The sequence below is a fragment of the Biomphalaria glabrata genome, chromosome 5 (genome assembly GCF_947242115.1).
Source record: "Biomphalaria glabrata chromosome 5, xgBioGlab47.1, whole genome shotgun sequence".
Lineage (NCBI taxonomy): Eukaryota > Metazoa > Mollusca > Gastropoda > Planorbidae > Biomphalaria > Biomphalaria glabrata.
In genome coordinates, this window is record NC_074715.1 from 10,239,434 (window position 1) to 10,261,211 (window position 21,778).

The 21,778-nt window shown below is 34.6% G+C and overlaps 1 protein-coding gene across 1 annotated transcript; it reads left to right on the forward strand.

The window, feature by feature from the left end:
- Window positions 1-670: 670 nt before the first annotated feature.
- Window positions 671-21,530, forward strand: LOC106078987 (uncharacterized). Its single transcript, XM_056028755.1, has 12 exons — window positions 671-1,103; window positions 3,267-3,395; window positions 5,161-5,328; window positions 7,861-8,052; window positions 9,166-9,357; window positions 11,085-11,288; window positions 12,230-12,364; window positions 16,068-16,202; window positions 17,670-17,810; window positions 19,315-19,449; window positions 20,614-20,748; window positions 21,484-21,530. Exons 1-12 carry the CDS (start codon window positions 1,052-1,054, stop codon window positions 21,528-21,530), a joined length of 1,665 nt encoding a protein of 554 aa, XP_055884730.1. The 5' UTR covers window positions 671-1,051.
- The last annotated feature ends 248 nt before the right edge of the window (window positions 21,531-21,778 follow it).

Genomic DNA, 21,778 nt, shown 5'->3' on the forward strand with positions numbered 1-21,778 from the left:
TCTGTGGACCTGTGGGTGTGTGGTTATCTGGGAGAAGGTACTCGGGTGTTGAATCTTGAGGTCACTTCATAGGTAGTTTAAGCGTACTTAGCCTCTCGACCACTCATCCCTCTATACGTTATAAGACTCGAAAGGAAGCCACCAAAAAGATTGTTATCGATGGTGTGTTACAACAAGATGATAACCAGTGAGCGATAAGGTCTACAGAAATGCCAAAGTATAATTGAAACAAAAATCAACACGTTGGTTTAGAATTCCATATTACAAAGGTTATACAAACGACAAGAAGTGATAGAAGCAAAGGACACTGCCATGTCGTTGCGGGATCCTAAAGTCCACACAAACACTCTGCCTGCCTCAGAGCCAACAATGTAGAAGAGTCACTTGCAGTATTTCAATCAAACTTAAAACTAACAGTCCCATCTACAATCCCAGAGATCCTCCGATATCCAACAGCAACTGATGAACCTCATAATTGGCTGGTGTCGCAATAATTCTATTAGCACGAATGAGCTACATCTGTAGACACCAGAATTCGAACCCGGGACGCCCCCTCCACCTCCCAATCGCAAGCCAAGCGCCTAACCGCTCAACTTTTGCACCTCAACGTGCTACATTAGAAAAAACAACGCACTTAAGAAAATGTAAATTATTTTGGAAGTAACTTGTTGACACTGGCTGAATCACAGAGCGTTGAGCAAAACAAAATATCTAAATGTGAATGAGTTCATTCTACTGTGTTTCGTATAAGGAAATTAAAACCTCAAATGTACTTTCTACATAGCTGAAGATGTTACATGTTGAGGCCAACAACTTTTTAAAATGTGTTCCTTCCTTCTCTATTGGTGATACACTCAGCTATCTATTCGATTATTCGTTTCCTCATTGCAATCTGTGTTAGTTGCCTTCGACATTATGATAATGTAGAATTAAAAAGTTAAAAAAATATATAGTCTATAAATGAAGGAAGAAGAAGCACATTGTTACAAGATATCAACTGCCACTTTTTAGTTAATTTCACGAGTTAGAAAAGGTGTTCATTTAAACAAGGATGGTCATTTTAATACTAGTGATCTTCTGTTTCGCTAACATGCTAATATCAGGTTAGTTTGTTAAATTTTAAATAAACAAATTCCTTAAAAATTATTTTTTTCAAAAACGTGGTATTTTAAAACTCTAACCTAAAAACAAAGTGAGAACAAAGTGAGAAATAAATATTAATTGCTTTGAATAACTAGTCATTTTGAATACAGTCACATTGAACATTACTGTTTCAATGAGGCTCAGTGTGAGGCGCTTGGCTTCCGAAACGAGAGGTGCCGGGTTCAAATCTTAGTAAGGACTGGGATTTTTAATTTTTGGATATTTAGGGTGCCTCTGAGTGCACCTCACTTTAAGCTGACATAAGTTGGGAAAAGTAAAAGCAGTGGGTTATTGTGCTGGCCACATAACACCTTAGTCAATATATATATATATATTATATATATATATAGTGAGTTTTATAATGTAGGTAAGTCTTTTTTTTTTTTTGAAAAAAAATATTTTTTAATTGTTTTTCTTTACAATATCTCTTTTTGAGTCGTACGTTAGGAAAAGAGTAAAACTATCTAGTCAAAACCTAAAATCTTAGAAGACATGGTTCTCGAAAACAGCTCTGACTATTTTTCTAGAATTTGGATAGTTTACTTATATCTGTAAGAAAGAAATTACTAGCTCTTTTGCCACACTTGGGAAAGTAATGTGGTGGGGTTCAAATTTTTACATTAAAAATTTTTTTTTAGTTATTAAGAGCAAAATAATCGCTCTATTAGACGTATACTGGGCGTATCGTCATTAAAAAAAAAAATCTGTTCCTCTATTTTTAAAATGACAAGACCTCTGTTAGGACACAAGACTCTTCAAAATAATAATACACTCTCAGGTTTTATTCTAGTAATACTTTAATATTATAACAATTTATGTAAACATCAGCATTTCATCTCTCTTCCTGTCACTTTCTCCCGGCTTCCTCTTTTTTACATCCCTTCCATTCATTACACCAATTCGCACCTTTATTCATGCTGCGCTATGACCGTAACAACCTCCTTTACAAAATGTATAGAGCAATTTGTTTTTCTCTTAATAACTCATTAAATGTTGAACTTTAAAGACAACGGAATATTTTTTTTACCCCGCACCCCTCCCCTCTTTCACATCAAGAAAGAAGCGTTGTTAAGGGAATGTAAAGATACACTTTATAATATTGAAATGATAGGCCTTTAGATGTAGACCTAGACCCTAGCGGCGAGCTAAACTCATTTTTTTTCTTTCATTTATTAGTTATTAACCGAAAAATAATCGCTCAACGAAACAGTCATCAACTTCAAAAAGGGGGAAATTGTCTTTTTTCTTTAAAGTCTGTTTGATACTTTACTTGTTAATGACCTTTGAACTTAAACTTTGATCTTTTTTTTCAGCTAATCGTTTACACTCATTCAAATACTCTCCATTACACATTTGGTTTTCTTCTTCCTCGTTCTTATTATTATATTGAAACGTTTAGATGACTTGACAAATATATGAAATGAACTGTGCAGTGGTTTCTTAATCAGGGAACACCCCATATGTTTTTCTTTCTATTGGGGTGTTTCGGGGCCAGTGTCTTGTTCGGGCATATGCAATTTTGAAGGTCATGCGTTTTCTTGTGAAACTCCACACTGGCAGATCTCACTGGTTCCAATTTTGAGCTTCCGGAACATATGCCTGACTCAGTTATGTTCGATTCTGAGTCGAAAGAATAGACTTAAACTTTGACCTTTTTTTTTAGCAAATCGCTCATCCTCATTCAAATATAGTTCGTCCATCGTGGTTCGATGATGACCACTTTTGTCATCTAGGGGGACTGAAGGCTTTGCATTTGGGTTTTTGTGCCTCCTCATGTGGGTGTTGAGACCTACGTGATTTCGAAATGTTCGGCTGCAGACTGGGCAGGTTATTCCAGCTGGAGCTAGTGTCATTGGCCTTGCTTTTCTTCTCTGGCACTTTTCTTATGCCAGCGCTGTTCTCTTTTCCTCAGCAATTTGTGCGCCAGTTTTCACAGCGCCACGCCATGATGCTCTGTCATGTGCTTCTGTCTCCCAGGTGGCTGGGTTAATGCTGAAGGCTTTCGGAGAAGCTTTGAGGGTGTCCCTAAAACGTTTTCTTTCTCATTCAAATACTCTCCATTACACATATTATATGACTTTTAAACTATAGAACTTTGATTTTTGTTGTTTTATTTTTGTTAGATTCATGTGAAATTGGATGGTTTGGCTCAAAATGTCAATATAAATGTCACTGTCAACAAAATTGCAATGACATGGGAGATTGTCCAGGCGCCTGCAAATCTGGATGGTTTGGCTATAAGTGTCAGTACCGTAAGTAAGAATTTTAAAGTAAAAACATGTTAAGTATAGCGCTGTGGGCTGCAAACTGCATAAAGTCGCTGGATATAGATTTTTCCTAAGGGGTGACTTCTTAAAGCTTTAATGCATCAGAGGTTTGAATATAGGTTATTGGACATGTTAAAACTTATCCATATTTCGTGACTCATATTTTGTTTTGCTTAGGATGGAAGAAATAGTGATGGAAGTTAAAACTCTTGATTTAGTTTGTTGTTTTTTGTTTGTACCTAGACTTTTTGCCATTCTCTTTAGAACCATTTTTTTTTTATTTTTATGTAAATAAAGTATATGATATCATATAAACAAACAAACAGCGATTTTCTTGCGAACGCCGATATGGACAGTATAGAGGGACTTCTTTTGGTGGGGCGCGTATCCCGTATGGAAGACGAACGTATGTCAAAGGCAGTCTTTTTTGGTGAGCTAAAAGGTTGTCGACGTAACAGAGGCGCCCCACGGAAACGCTTCAAAGACCAGCTTAAGCGTCAACTTTCCTTGGCTGACATAGAAGAGAGCACCTGGTTGTATGCGGCCTCATAACGAGACAGCTGGAGGTCACTCACGAAGGCGGCGGGATACACATTTGAGACCAAAAGAAAATCTGCTGCCGAGGATAAACGCAGACGGCGCAAAGAAAATCTAAATCGACCACCTACGGACAATGGTTATCCTTGCCCTGGATGTGGCAAAATATGTAGGTCACAGATGGACTGCGCAGCCACGGGAAATACTGCATTCCTCACTAATCTTCGGACTCGAAGACTAGCCTTATTATTATTATATGATATCAGTACATCTTTAGATCCGAAACTTTCAGAAAATTAGTGCCTAAACGATTGTAACAGAAGTCAATAGCAGCCTAGGTACTCACTAAAAAGCAGCTAAATGCCTTAAGGATGCCAAATAATGCTTTTAGACTTCTTGATACACCCAACTCTAATTCCCGAGTGTTCTTTCTAGCTTTCTTCTTCGACTTACGAGTTACAACACCATGCAGCCACAGAGTACCACATGTGGGGGGGCTTAGAAGGTCGTGCACTTTCTGCTATAACAAACTTTTCGGACACTAATATAAGAAAACTCCATGACTCATGAATTACGCTGGCCTTATTATTCGGTCTTATTTAAGAACCTTTTAGAAATCTTCAGAAAGAAAAGTAAAACAATAGACCAATTTTTCATTTAACTCATAAAGATACTCCAGTGTCACCGTAGATAACTGACATAGAAGAGAGCACCTGGTTGCAGGCGGCTATAGAAGGAGACAGCTGGAGTTCACTTAAAAAAGAAAATCCGCTGCCGAAAACAGACGTCGTCGGTGAAAAGAAAATCTAAATCGACAAACCAGTGGATGTAGGTTGTAGCCACGGAAGACTACAGCATTCCTCATTAATCTCTGGACTCGAAGACAATCATTATTCATTATATATATATATATATATTATCTCTCTCTTTCTCTCTCTATATATATATGTATAGATAGATAGATAGATTTATATTTTGTAATTGTATGTGTCTGTGTTTGCATTTAATGTTAAATTGTAACAAATATCATATAGCATTATAGATACTTAGCTTTATGCATTCTACAAATATATTTATTTTAATCCTTACGTTACATCAATTTACATTTTATAAATTTAATGTTTACTACTTTACTTATTTAATTATATATTCTTGTAATTAATGGGTTTTTTTCATGTGCATCTGTTTAGTTCTCTCTCTTTTGTCATACAAGGTGACGTGGCTTTGTCAGATGTCATACGAACAGAGCCTCCTATAGTACATAGTGTGGACATTTTAAAAGACAACAACGATAGTACGTGTGGCGCTACTACTGAAATCAGGATAAGATGGACAAGATCCTATTTCATCTATTGGACCCGACTGGTTTTACCTAACCCTGGTAATATTTGATAATGTAGCTGATGTTTATGTTACGCAGCCATTTCAGAATAGTTCTATTTTATGTCGCGCAGTACCACTAGCGTTTTAACGAGTGAGGTATGGTAATGAGAACCATTAGACTATTCACTCGGCTAGCGTTTTAAGACAAATTTTGGGGGTAATCAATCAGTTGTTTACCCTCTAACAAAAGACTAGAAATAATATAGAAAATACAAGATTAGAAACAATATTTTTAAAGATTTCAGAAACAAGCCTAGAAACAATATTCCCGGGCATCTGTCAGGATTGAGTTCTGGTCTCCTGTTTACTGTAGAGGAGAAGGGGGGCAATTCAGGTTGTTGACTTCAAAACTGTTTTTGTTTTGGATTGTTTTACTTAGTGAGATGGGATTTTTTTTTAATGGAATGTAACTCTTAATAAAGCAGTGTGGTTTTGTTCCAAGTCCAGAACAGTTGGACTTTTTGGTTATAGATAGAGTTGAAGTGTAGACTCTAATTATTTTCTGTATAGTCATTATTCAGTCTATGGGATATTAAGCTGTTATATTTTTAATTGATACTGGATATTTCATTTGTCTGAACTGAACCTGTATTATAGTACAGCGTATGTAATAAACATGTTGTATGTCTGTGAATCGGCATTCTGAATCTTTATTTTGTCGTTGTATGTGTCGTTATGGTATTGCCCAAGTTTGGGTACATTTAGTAATCAGCATTGAAGTACACATACGTATATTAGAGAATTAAAAGAGCCTTGACAGCATCCTAACCTGCCTTACAGAGGCGCCCGGTTGGAAACAATCGTAGGAGGAAACGATTAGGCCAAAGGGTAGCAAAACAAGACTCCCGTGGGGTGCCTAACAAGAATTGAAACCAGAATTGGAACAAGATTAGAATCAAGATTAGAAAATGAGTTTGTATCACACAAAATCAGATTAGGCCACAGTTGGAGCCTCAAATGAACAAAGATTATTTTAGAAAAGATCTTGTTTAGATTCGTACAAGTATTATCGCAAAGAAATGATTCTAGTTCTGCATTATTCGCTATCGGAGTAACTTGCGACATTTATATATGAGTCAATCTATTCATTAAATCCTTTACCTGTCAATCTATTCATTAATTCCTTTACCTGTCAATCTATCCATTAAATCCTTTACCTGTCAATCTATTCATTAAATCCTTTACCTGTCAATCTATCCATTAAATCCTTTACCTGTCGATCTATCCATTAAATCCTATACCTGTCAATCTATCCATTAAATCCTTTACCTGTCAAACTATTCATTAAATCCTTTACCTGTCAATTTATTCATTAAATCCTTTACCTGTCAATCTATCCATTAAATCCTTTACCTGTCAATCTATCCATTAAATCCTTTACCTGTCAATCTATCCATTAAATCCTTTACCTGTCAATCTACCCATTAAATCCTTTACCTGTCAATCTACCCATTAAATCCTTTACCTGTCAAACTATTCATTAAATCCTTTACCTGTCAATCTATCCATTAAATCCTTTACCTGTCAATCTATCCATTAAATCCTTTACCTGTCAATCTATCCATTAAATCCTTTACCTGTCAATCTATTCATTAAATCCTTTACCTGTCAATCTATTCATTAGATCCTTTACCTGTCAATCTATCCATTAAATCCTTTACCTGTCAATCTATTCATTAAATCCTTTACCTGTCAACCTATTCATTAGATCCTTTACCTTTATCTATCCCTTTGTTTATAGGACCGTTGGAGCACCATGCAAGATTTGTCAACCGTAAATAATTCCAATCGGCATAATAAAGGCCACATTTGTCATTAATTGAAATACATCTTTCCCGATACTCTTCGATACAAAACAAAACAATTTTTTACCAATAGTTAATTAACTAATTCGTTTTTTTATTTATTGATTCTTGTTTTGTCAAGTATAATGAATAATTATGCCAAATTTTAACTTGATCCGACTTTTAGCGTTATAACGTGTAAAAGATGCCAGACAGACACAGTGATTTAATATAAGCTTTGTAAAATGTAGCCGATCAAAATTATCTTGATTTTGAATGTTTAATTAATTTTTCTGGTTTTGTCGATTTAAAAGTAACATATGGCCGAAAAGACAGTTTGTGACTGACTACCTTAGATGATTTGGCTAAAAATTAAAACGTAACATTTACCTGTATAACTTTAATTTTTACAATGTAAGAAGATAGCCATTGACGTATACAAACATTTGATCTAAAGTTTATTAAATTGTATTTATTTGATTTGCATTATATATATTTAACCCCAGCAGCCATGCATTTGGGTACTTATTTTAGTGTGCAAGCATGCTATTAGTTTTCAATACCTCTTTTCAACTCGTATATTCGTGGAACCTAAAACCTTCTGGGTGGGACAAACATGGGTGGAACCTGAACAAGTATCTCAAACGATTTTTTCTAGAAATTTGACAGGTATTGTACATCGTTGGGCAAAGTATAAAAATAAAAAAATAAATTTGTCTAGTCTTGTTTTTCTTTTTTTTTTTCAGGTCATTTTTATTTTGGTGTGCGAGTTTTCATTAGACAGAAAGTGTCTTTGATAATGCAAGAAGTAACTACGCCTGTCTTAATAATACACAAAAATATTCTAGATATCTACTTATCGTTAGATAAACCCATTGATACTCTTATCTTGCAAAGTAATGCCAGTAATATAGTTTGTTCTTTGTGGGTCAGTGCCGGTAAGTTTTATTTTTTTTTATTTTTTTTTTTTGCAATTTATGCTTTCAATTAAACTTTAATTGGATTGAAAAGTCCTTTTAACATAAGGAATTTAACTTACTCTACTTTTGCATAAAATTTCGAGCATCTTCTAATTAAACAAATTTATTTAGTCATTTTACTTATTTAACTCGTTAAAACCCCCATTTACTAAAGCTTTGTTTTGTAAATAATAGGAACAAGGAACAATCCCGCCGAATAATCTAGTTACATAGTAAATCAATATCTTAATAATCTTATTATATTTGTTTTATTATTAATTAAAAACATGATTGTAACTGATTTTAACTGAGCCTGTTTACACAGATGATTGCGCCTTTCTTACACAAACCTAGCAGGAACATCAGTTTGTCATCAATGACTTTACTGGGGCTGCGGTCTCGTATAAATGTCACGTAAATTAAGAACATTCTCCAGAATCCCCAATTATTGAAACTAACTCAGCTTTACAAATCAGTGTGAAGTATGTAATATTAAAAATGTACAATTATTGAATTGAGAAAAATTGAGTTTAACATTTTCTTTTTTATTATAGATTATTTAAGCGTTCTTTAAGGAAACAGTTTAAATTATACTAGTGTTTCTCAGCTGCTTACGAAAAGACAAATAAAGCACCATACTTCCTATGAAGGCTAATAATCGTAACGCAGTATCAACTCCCTGACTGGTGTACCAAGCCATTCTGGCCCCTCCATCTCGCCCTGGACATGCATTATGTTCAGCTTTTCCAAACTGACCTCACACTGCACTAAGCTTAATCATATGTCGTGACTTCGTATCGTATTCTTGAGGTGTCTAAACAGCGAACCAAGCAGTCCTCAACGCCGTACTGACCGTCGCCACCCGTCACTGTTGACCGCTGATCTAGCGCTCTCCTGTATACTTTCTTTCAGCTGGCTAAACACACACACAATCGTCCCTGGCCGCATCACCACCAGAGTGTTGACATTACTTGTAAATATTTTATACATATATATATATATATATATATATATATATATATATATATATATATATATATATATATATATATAAATACATGTATTATTTATTTATTTATGTATGTTATACAGGTCGAAACGTCGCTTTAAAACAAAACACTGTACAAAGTAGTACTGATAACATAAGTCTTTCACAGCCAGGCCACGCGGTAGATGGTGACAAGACAACTTGCTCAAAAACTCTTAAAGATGATTCACAATCACACTGGACAGTCACTTTCCCACATTCTTATTTCATCAGAGACTTTGTTTTTATGTTTGAAGGTAATCTAACAATACTTTTTGGACAAGTTTTGTAATGTTAATATTTACATAATATTTACATAAAACGAAGTGTTTCTTCTACTTGTTCTGTATATTAAAAGAATAATAAAGACAAGTAAGTTTTCGAGGGTTAAAGACGAGTGCACAAGCGTTTGTAGATGTAATATATATATATATATTTGAACACCCAGCGCAACGAGTGTTAAATTTTAACTTGTCACAAAGTTTATTAAACTCACTGTCTGGCCTAAACGTTTGTACACTTTATTTCTCCGACACCCAATTTCAGATCAAACTGAAATTTTGCACAATTATTTCTTTTACCTGACAACACAGGAATCAAATAAAAAACAACAACAACAAGCTAATTAACTATTAATAATAAATTACTTTGTTTTGTATCTCAAACAATGGAAAGAAATAGTACTTAACTGAAGTGTTGACATAGTGTTGAATTAGTCCCCTTTATATTGGGCTTAGAAGTGATGCGTTGTTTGTTATTGTGTCCTCTTGTTCACTGTGAACAAATAGGGTGCAATTATCGGCATTGCAAAGCTGTTACGACCATCAAAGCGACTCGAAGAAAGAGCGTGTAAGAAGAGCTCTAGCTTACATTTTTTTTTTAAATTCACGGACCTTTGTCTGCAGAGTGTGACACGTAGCATTTATAGTAAGGTCTGGCTGAATTGCCATTAGGGTTTGCAAGAACAGAGCAGTGACTGTTTATGTACAAGCATTATATAACCTATATGAAACAAATATAAGTACCAGCAACAGAGCTAGGCAGGCCATAGAGTGGAACCCCCAGGGAACAAGACGCAGAGGAAGACCAAAAAGAACATGGCGACGCAGTGTACTTGAAGAAGCAGAGAAAACCGGGAAGAGCTGGGACACCATCAAAAAGCTAGCAAGAGACCGTGGAGAGTGGCGTGTTTATGTCGAGGCCCTATGTTCCATGAGGAACTCAAAGGAATGATGATGATGATGATAATTAATGGGCTACGGCTGATTAAAAGGTTTTAATTGAACAATCAGAAGAATGGTCTTTTTTTCAAAGCTATTATTGAACAACATTTTATAATTTTGTTTTTACATTATTTTACATACTATTGCAATTTTTTTTGTAACATAACAAAATCTGTTTTTTTTCAGATGTGTAATATTTTAATAATTATCTTTTATTTTTATTACAAAGCTTATATCAACTCACTCACCACTCAGTCTGTCTGTCTGTCTGTTAGGTAAAACGTTTCTACACCTTATTTCTCACACACCCCATTCTCGGATCAAGTTGAAAAAATTTGAACGATCATTCATTGGATCAGACAAGACATGAATCAATAAAAAATTGACAAACTTTTCAATTAATTACTTGTTATTAATTATTTTGTTTGATACCAAGGGAAATGTATAAATATGTAGGGTTTGGTCCCCTTAGATAATTTTACTTAATTTATATCTCCCACCCCATTCTCGAATCAAGTAGAAACTATAATCAATTATTTATTATACCTAAAAAATGAAAAAAAACAACAGCAATTTAATTAATTTTTGTAAATAATTATTTTGTTTAATATCTAATGACCAAATGACTACTACAAAATTAAAAATTAGTTGTAATTGTGTAACTTCTACCCTTAAGCTTTGTTTCTTTAAAAATGATTTTTAAAATAATGTTGATTGTTTATATTTGTTTATTATATTGTTGTTTGTTTGTTTGTTTTTAGACCAATTTACCTTAAAGTGGTACACGATGCTCTTGCTTGACGACGTTAGTAAGACTGCTGTCCGCCACATTGGTTTTGATGCGGAAACATCCAATGATCTGAGCCAAGAAGAAACAATCAACGTCACCTCTATTACTATTGCAGTTCATGCTCACGCTCGGGGAGATTCATCTCTAGTTCTATGCGAATTTGAAGCCTACGCAGGTGGGTTTTTACGAAAATTAAGAAATACACAATATCAATATCATATGTGTGCATGCATTAGATGTAACAGATTATAAAAATAAACTTTTTAAAGGGGGGCCTAGCAGGATATAAAAAAGTAAAAAAAAAGGACCAGCTCAAAAAAAAAAATTAAATTGTAGTGACTATCAAATATTTCAACATAACTGAAAAGAAGAAGTATAGTCAGATAATGTGGAGAAGACTATTTGTTAAGCCGGAGAGTTGGAGGCGGTGGGAAAGGGGACGGTCCAAGTTATAAAGCCAGAGGTTTCAATATATAGCCTGGGAACAAATCGACGGACATATCCGGTGGGTCATGCTAGGATATGTAAAATATCCACTACTTATATATTTAAAAGGCCTATTTTCACTTATATGCACGTGCGTAGTGGCCGAGTGGTAATTCTCTTTGGCTTCTAAACCCGGGGTCTCGAGTCTGTATAACAGTTCATACTTAGGAAGCGTGGTCGAGATGCTAAGTACGCTTGAACTTGGCTTGGCTTGGCTACCTATGAAGGGGGCGAGCAAGTTTGTGTTTACTAAGCGCCTATAGGCAGCACGGAAAACCTTCTCCCAGATATCTCCTTCCGCCCCCCATCCAAAGGTCTCACAAATGAGATTGGACCATTGCGCACTGAGCATGCTATAAGTTTAAAAGTAGCGCTATATATAAGCTATTTAAATAGGAAGACGCTGAGCTCACCCAACTCACGTGTGTCCCTGGTTTAAAGAAACAGATTAATACAATTTTCCTTCATAGATCACAAGGTCTGAAAGGGTTGCCATTTTGTACTTATGGAATGTAATATATATATATATATATTTAATTAACATTATATTTTTGTGTTTCAATTAGTTTATTTACCAATGTTAAGCTGACCTATATTAGCTTATATGTAAAATATATATTATAATTACAGAATGTGAACCAAGGAAATGGGGTTTAGAATGTAACAATGACTGTAACAGTTCGTGTACACAAGGGTGTCGCACTGATGATGGTTTGTGTACAGATCATTGTCTTGGGTACTTAGACCCTCCATTGTGTACAAAAGGTAAATTATTTTCAAATGTAAATGTAATGTGTAGAGTATATTCATTGGGCAGGCAGCATACGCGTAACAACCAGAGTGCTTAAAATATAAAAATAATTTCTACTGAGTTTTACATAGATGCATAGATTGGGGCTTGGTGACAGTGATTAGGCGCTTGGCTTCCGAACCCCGGGTCCTGGGTTTGAATCTCCATAAAGACTGAAATTTTGAATTTCGATTACACCGAACTCTAATGGGTAGCTGACTTTAGTTTAGGGAAAGTAAAGGCTGTTAGTCTTTGTGCTGGCCACATGACACCCTTGTTAACCGTGTTTCACAGAAACAGATGACATTTACATCATCTGCTCCATAGATCGCAAGGTCTGAAAGGGGGACACAATTATACAGATGAAAATTTAGACTACCTAGAATTTCCAGTGAAACCGGAGTTGAATGTTATCCAAAAGCTTGACTGTCTAGGGTTTTACAGCCTGATGAGACGCACGTTACTTTAACTTTTAATTATTTCAACAAACCAAACATTTCGCGCAACAATAATGGGTTGATAAAGCCGATGCTTAAAGGCTAACTATACCTTGATCCTCTGAAGGCGTTCAGCATAGACCCAGTCACCTGTGAGACGTGACGGAGAATTATGGCGTAGCGCTATGAAAACTGGGCACAGGTTGCTCAGGAAAAGAGAACAGCGCTGGCAGAAGAAAAGCGCCAGAGAAGAAAAGTAAGGCCAATGACACTAGCTCCAGCTGGAATAACCTTCTCAGTGTGCAGACGAACATTCCGGGCTCACATAGGTCTCACCAGCCACACGAGGAGGCACAAAGCCCCAGTGCAAAGCCCTCAGCCCCCCTGGATAACAAAAGTGGTCATCATCGAACCACGATGGACGAACTATACATACGTTGATTCTCCAATGTATTACATTTTAAATACAGCTAAAGGGGGTTAACAAGTAAATAAAGTATCATATAAAGGGAGGTAAAAATAATAAAAGAAATCCCATCAAGGTTGATAACAAAATCGTCATTACTCGTGTGTAATGTTAACCAGTCACGGTGAAATATAATAGTTCAAAGGACGTGCTCAAATATGGTGATGCATTAATGAGAGATCAGTGAGTGATGCCCGCCAATGATTTAACATAAATGTATTATTTGGGACCAAGTATCCAAACAAGTGTGAAAGAAAATAAGCGTGATTTAGAAGACATATTATTCGCAACTGAAGCACGAAATGTAATTTTTGCAACATGACATCTATAATGGTAATAATTAATTGACAATGGAGAGGGTTCTCTGAGAAGGAATTAAATGAAATATATTCTTAGTAAATGATATTGTGAGGATATTATAACACATATGCATATATTATATATACTGTTACGAATCTCACTATCCAGGCTCTCTGAAAACTGCACCTTACACCACCTTGACAACTCCGGGCTCCAAAGTAACGTAACAGTTTAATGTCTAATAAATTGCAGCCAATACTGTACAATTGGCAACACGTAACACAGGCTATACAAATATCTCTCCGTATCAACAGTACCGCCGTATCAACTCTTGCACTGGCCTCTCCGTCTCGTTCCGGGCTTGCACTGGGTTCAACCGTTCAGGACTGACTTTACACACTGGGCTCGTTGTGTCGGGCTCGATCACAGACCAAGATCAAGACGCCGTTCGTCTCAACTGTACTTGATAGTACTCCGCACTGAACCGTCATAATGCTCCGTACATAGCCACACCGCTGAACCACACTGAACTGTGCTGTAGTGGACCGGACAGTAGTGAACCAGGCTCTGAACCATCTTGACTGCTCCGCTCTTTATGGTTTTCTAGAACCGGACAGAACGTCGCTCGACCATTATGGCTGATCAGATGACTACATCCCTTGTGATGCTATTGAGCTCTGTTCACAACGCCGATCCTTCCCGAACCGTCATGTTGACACTCGTCTTGGCTGACCGTCGTAACTCGTCACGGTTGACCGCTCGTCTAGCGCTGGCCAGGGGCGATTTGCGTCGGCTGACTACACACATACCACAACCCCCATCTGTGCCACCACCAGGTTTATAACAAACAATACATAATATGATGTACAAAGTAATATATGTTATATTAATTCCTAATTGTTAAAGCGGATTACATTTCATGCATCAATAACAAACGGGATGAAGTCAACTGTCATCACCGTCGCTACAAGAAAAGCTAAATCCAAAATTATGCTGACTATATCAATAGAAACGCCATACAGTATACTTTTTGATCAACTAGCTTTTTGTATCCTATTTATAGTTAGAACTGTTAATAATTTAAAGTTCTAAAGGAAAAAAAAAACGATACTCCTATTAGAATAAAAAAAACATTCGGTCTTCGCCTTTTTTACTTTTTACCTATCCTTTAATCTTGTTGGACAATAGGGGCACCATGCAAGATTTGTCGACCGTCTTTCTCCATTCCTCTCTGTCCTTTCCATTAGTTAGAACCTCTTTTAGTGGCAGAATCGTCCATTCTTTTATACTACCGCTTTCTTTGTCAGCCTCTTCTTCATTTTTCTGGTACTGTTCTCTGAAGGAATGTATTTGCGAGGTCCGAAGATCTTGTAATATGGCCTTAGAGTTTTAGCCAGCGTTTTTCTTTCAATAGTTAGCAGGTCCTCTTGGTTCTAATCGCTGCAGTAACGCTGTCTCTAATCTGTTGGTTTGTGATGCGGTCTTTGAATGTGATACCTAGGATCTTTCTGTAGCATCTCAATTCCATTTCTAGGAGCCTCCTCTCTAGCTCTTAGGTCTTCGCCTAAACTCTGAACATTCTTGGCTCCTTAATTAGAATATTTAGATTCAGAAATTATATAGGCTCTATTCAAATTGCTCTTTGGAAGACACATAGCCCTCCTATTGTAATTCATTACAACGATTTAACTGCTAAGCTTCAATCCACATAGCCTCAATTGCGGTGATAACAGGAATTTGAAAATAAATGTGTTTAAAAAAAACAAAGCTTATATTAAAGTGTAATTTGATCAAATATGTCACGTAATTGCATGTACAATGGACTTAGATATAAAATTCTCTGTGTGACTAGAAATATTTTTACCAATTGTTTTTGAGTTAATAGCTTTTTTCAATGCGCCAAGTGATCCAAGTGATCCTATGACATGTTTGGATCAGTTGTGAAAGAAGAAGGAATATTTACATGATAGTGGGTTTTTTTTCTTTTAAACGCATTAAAAATATCAACTCAGAGCTGATGAGTCGTCAAGGGGACTAATTCAACTTATACTACCACATTTTTTATAACGATTTCTTTCCCTTTTTCAAGATTCTAAACTATGTAATAAATTAACATTATTTTGGTTTATTTTTTTAAATTTTGTTTATTGAATCTCGGGTTGTCAGTTAAAAGAAATAATTGTCAAAATTTCAGTTTGATCCTAGATTAGGTGTGGGAGAAAGAACGTGTACAGACTTGTTATTAAACAGACAGACAGACAGACACTGAGTGAGACTAAAAGGGTCCCTGTGTCATTATATGTTTTCTAATGCTTTTAAGTAAGAGGTTCAGTGTTAGCATGATGTATCTCCAGCCAAGATTGATTTTTTTAGCAATGTATTAGAGTGGGAAAATCTTTTTTGTAATTTGTCTTTCTGTATTTTTGTACTCTTAATGTGATTTGGCTTCAAGTAAAAATGTTGTTTCTTTTCCAGCTTGCGAAAATGGATTTTATGGCTTAAACTGTTCGCACAAATGCTCCGCTTTATGTAAAGATCAGAACTGTCACACAGAGAATGGACAATGTCTTCAATGTATTTCTGGACACAAGGGAATTTACTGTACAGAAAGTGACTGCTATACCTTTGTGATAATTGAACAATGATTTATTAAATGTTTATACTTATTGTAGTTTTAAGGCAATTTATAAATCTTAGCTACTCTTTTTCTTTTCACTTTCTCTCCTTTTTTTCTCCCCTCTCTATCAGGGTTGGGTTAGGTCGATGTTAACAATGTAATAAATTAATGATATGAGTGTAAGTTAAAATGACATACTGATAGAGCAATATCATTGAGTTTTAAAAATTATAACATTGTGGTTATATTAATTAAACAATGATTCTTCCCTAACCCTAACCCGCTATCCCACAACTCAACACATTAGTACGCACAACACTGGCCCACTGCTGACTCTAGTCTCCAGTGTTGACTTCATAATCCCAGAACTAACTCCTCGTAGAGACGTATGAAAAGACACATTGGCAGCGAAACAACTGTGAAATACAGTACTGCCTTAGATACTCAGCCTAAACAGGGGTACACAGACGAACCTCAAAGAAAGGTTATAAGTGCCTAATAACAAAAAATACATAAGCTTAGAAGCAAGGCATCAAATAAAGTTCGTTCAAAAATTGTGCACCAAATAACATTAGTGCTAGAATACCATAGCCTACGCACCGACACTCTCTTTTGTCTTCGTTTTTCATATTCTCTTCCTTTCTCTAAAGTTTTATAATACGTATCTTATCTTCTTCTCTTATCTTATAAAATACAGACGTTACTTCAAAAAAAAAAAATGATTGCAACACACCCATGTTTCTAATCAATCTAGTCATGCATGCAAATTTAAATTCTGCAAAGTCATTGGTTTTCCTGACTGACTCAGGCAACCCATTTCATTCATTTTTAGCGCTAGGGAAGATAAAGCATTTGTACAGATTTGTGCTAGCGTATGGAACGAGGAATGTGCCTTTATCTTTGTGTTTTTCTGAGTATTTTATTAGGTTTGGTTTTGGTATATGAAGATTATGGTTCAATGTTTTATGTATAATTGCTACTTTTCTTTTAAATCTTCTATCCTGGAGACTTTCTAAATTTTATGATTTTACTAAATGAGTTACTCTTACTTTGTTATAAATGTTACTGCTCCATTTTGTGTTTGTACTAGTTTCTAAAATGTTTTCGTGCTTTGAGGGGCCCTAAACAAAGAATGAGTATTCTATTATTCGCCTAACCAAGATTAAATAACATTTTAACTGTATTTTTTATTTACTTTGTAGACATTTCTTTAAAATAAAGATTCTAATGTTTGCGATAAAGTGCGCCGTCCAGTATAACATAGAGCATTGATCTATAAGCTGCCTTAGGATTGCCGGTTCCAGAATTTATTTCTCAGAATGGACTACGCTATTTAGATGACGGGGGAAAAAAAAAGAATGTTTTTTTTTGTTTTTTTTTTATGATTCACTATAGCAAATTATAGAGTAACATTTTGTTTTGCATAGTTACATTACCGTTAAGCAAATTTTTTTTTATAGAATGTGAGACACCATTCTGGGGATTTAACTGTACATCAATTTGCAGTCAACATTGTTTTAAAGACGGCATTTGTTTTGCTGACACTGGGGAGTGTCAATATGGTTGTCAAAAGGGTTATGAACTACCCATTTGCATCAAGGGTGAGTACTTTTACGGGATGAGCGAGGCTTTACAATTTAATTACATTTATATGTACATCGATCAATGATTTTTTTTTTTTAAAGTTTTATATAGATTTCGGAGATTTTTTTTTAAGACAAGGAAATATTTACATATATATAAATTTGATTAAATGTGACAAAAGAACTATTTTTACAACAATCTATGTATAAACAGATATATAGATAGAGTGTTTACAACGCTTCTATCAACTCACTCTGTCATTCTGGTCAAAGTGCACGTTGTTTCTTCAACACCCAATCTCTTATCAAGTTGGCATTTCGTACAATTGTGTCTTTAACCTGACAACACAAGAATAAACAAAAAAATCAATTAGTGGTCGAGAGGCTAATTGCGCTTGAACTTGGCTTGTCTTGGCTACCTAGAAGGGGGCTCGAGGTTCGACACCTGACTCGGGCAGACTGAGCAGCTAAAGGCAGCACGGAAAACCAACTCCTTGATACCCCCTCCCCCTCACTGGTCCACAAATGAGATTGGACCAAAGCGCTCTGAACATGCTATAAGCATGAAAGTAGCGCTATATAAAAGCTATAATAATAATTAATTAATAATTAATTAATTATTGGTAATCAATTATTGTATTTGGTATCTCAAACAAAGGAAATAATAAGTACTTGACTATTGTACTGGTATAAGCTGAACTAGTCCCCTTTATAAACATCGTCATCTTAGTGAAAACAACATAAAATTAGGTCGAAACTATAGAAACGGAAAAATTTACAATCTTCCATGTTCATAAGCTCGCAGGATAATTTTAACGTGTTGGCTTGAGAAGATAAGAAAGCTTGATCCATGAGTTCCAATTCAGATGGTTTTATAAATGCTTCTCATCGGTAATCTAGATCTATAACAAATTTTATTACAGGACTGATCCTGATCAATCAATACAAATACGCTTAATATGAGCTTTTTTTTTATAAAGAATTTTTAAAATGTTTTTCTTGTTTTAAATATTTTGATTATATTTTTCAAAAATGTTATATAACGTATTGACAATATCATTTCTTTGTCAATTAAAGTAGGAAATACATATGACTATATGTCATGTAGATATAAATTTTGTTTATAATACATACCATCACAATGAAGATATAAGACACCTGTCACAAAATCGAATGAACACAGAAACTCTATAGTTCCCTTTGATTAAATCGTTGAACAAACAGTGACTTCTTGTTGTAAATTTCGCATGAAATGTTAAATAGAAACTGGGGTATGAGCGTATATATTATTTGCTCTAATTATGTATTGCTTTTAGTAATACACGATTGTAAAACTAATGTACTCACGGATTTTAAAGATTATTATTATTATTATTATTATTATTATTTTAACAAATAATTTTTAACCTACAAAAAATAAACCACTGGAAATTTTAAAAAATTTTATTTGTATATTATGTCCAATATATGTAGTGTTAAATACTAGTGTTATTTATTTCACTTTCTGTTGCCTTTAATGTAGAATGTACCGTTGGCTTCTATGGTATTAGTTGTTTACAAACATGTCCAGCCAATTGCAAAGACCGGCAATGTCATCATGTCAGTGGGAAATGTCATCAATGTGTCACTGGATACCTGGGAGATTTGTGCGAGACAAGTTCGTATTGTATTGTAAACTTATGAAAATATCTTTAAAAGAGATAATTAATCGTTTTTAGCGGTCCCCGAAAGGGAAAAAGACGCTATTAGTTTTGTTTGGCCTGTCTGTCCGTCTGTCCAGTTTAGATCGCAGAAACTAGAAGAGAAAATGAAAATCGGACATCATGATACTTATTCAAAGTTCTGATGCAACGGCTACTTTTTTCTTTTCCAAACTGAACTTCGTTTTAGTTATAGGGGCCTACACTTGACAGTCTAAATAGTACTAAATAGAGCCCAGATCTACATATAGTTATAATACGAGTTCTAGTAGATTCTATATCAATATTCTATATCTAGTTCTAGATCTAGATATAGACTTAGCTCTAACTCTAGATCTAGACTTAGAGAGTTAGATCTATTTCTAGATCGAGGCCTAGATCTAATTCTAGACCTAGACTTAGATCTTGAATCTAGATTTAGATCTGAAACTAGGTCTAGATCTAGCTAGATGTATGTCTAATCTTTTAAAAATTTGTATGACAAATGACGATGGAGATATTAATTTTTATTTGCGAGGGGGGAAAGTTTTGTTGTAATGTGTACACAATGGACCTCATTCACCAATCTTAAACAAACAACATTTAGCCACGTGGTTATCTATATCTTAGATACAATTTACGTAATCCATAATGGCTGTCACGTGATACGTTTTTTTCCCCATAGTTTTTCAATATTATCACGTGGCTAAATGTTGTTTGTTTACGATTAGTAAATTAGGTCCATTGTAGCTTAAAGTAAGTCAAGAATCTTTTTTTCGTGTTGCCAATTTATCTAATTTTGTTGGAAGAATAAATCTTTTTTAGTTTCTCTTTATTACATGTAACATGTTATTAATTTTATATGTATGGATAAAGTTAATAATTATTATTTTAAAAAATATAAGTGTACACTAAATGAAGATGCTGTGGCTGAGGGGTAAAGCACATGGAACTGGAAGTCCCGTGTTCGAATCCTGGTGAAGACTCAAGGTGGACGACTTTGGGGGCCGATTTGGAGTTTGTGTTTAACACAAACTGTCTTAGTAACCTTGTTTGTTTTTTTAAAAGTATTAAACACTATACATTTTACTATATGTGATTGCTATACTATTTACCGAAAATTTGACACATATATTATATAGAATGTGCAGCTGGATTCTATGGAGATAATTGTACAAACAACTGTTCAGACAAGTGTTTAAATCAAACTTGTGATGCAACAACAGGGCGTTGTTCACATTGTATGAAAGGACTTCAAGCACTCTATTGCGAACAGGGTAGGGATATATATGCATCTTAACTATATTATAGACTCTTAAAAGACATACACAAATACAAACTTATGCACTGATTATTCGGTTTCCTCTATTCTTCTAAATGCAATACATGAAATCATTAAAACTAGGAACAGACATAATTGATTTTATGTCCTTACAACATGGATGACGTAACATTAGGGATAACTTTTTTGACCGCTTTTAATTCTATATTAAGAAAATTGGATTGAGGATTGCATACAATTACTCGTAAGTATTTATTCGTCTAAAATTATTTTTTATTAGAATAACAAAATCAACTTATCAAAAATGTTTTTGAAAAATTACTAATATGAAAGTATAAATTATTCAGTTCAAGGTATTTCAATAGAATATATTTTGAAATAATATCTCTCAAACAAATTTTTCTATATTTTGTGTTAGCTTTTGTTTCATTTCATTTCATCGTTTGTTTTTTTGTTTGTTTTGTAAAATGTGCCAATATTTGTCATTGGTAATCTTTTTTTTAGAATATAACTTTAAAACACACCTAAAAATTAGCATTTTAATCCAATATTTTTACATTTTCAAATCAAAATTAAAATAGCAATAAGTTTATAAAATATCTATATAAGTGTTAATCGCAAACGTAACCAGAGATTCATATTGTAGATATTATATGTGAGAATAATTAATAATTATAATATTAAAATACAGTATCAGCAGTTAAATTCCAATAAATTTCATTTTTCTTAGGTCTGATGCTCTATAATCCAAGAGGTTTCTTCAGTAGAAAAGATTAACAAAGCACACTGGAAATTCTGCCTCAAATCGTGCTTTTAGACTGAAGTCTACGTATTAATTGTAGAATCTGATAAAAAATGAACTTGTGAATAGGATTGTAAAGGAATGTGGGTGCCCGAATGACCACCAAACAGTTGTTTTGAGTTGAAATTCTCATTATTTCTACTTTTACGATAATCTATATAGTAGCAATATTTTCTATAGCAAGCGCTTTTAATATTACATATGTGATCTTCAAATAACCTGA

Excerpts from the sequence above, each read along its gene's own strand:
- LOC106078987 (XM_056028755.1), top strand. The coding sequence starts at position 1,052 with ATGGTCATTTTAATACTAGTGATCTTCTGTTTCGCTAACATGCTAATA. Across the intron at positions 3,396-5,160 it reads TGGCTATAAGTGTCAGTACC|GTGACGTGGCTTTGTCAGAT; the intron begins GTAAGTAAGAAT and ends TTGTCATACAAG. Across the intron at positions 9,358-11,084 it reads CTTTGTTTTTATGTTTGAAG|ACCAATTTACCTTAAAGTGG; the intron begins GTAATCTAACAA and ends GTTTGTTTTTAG.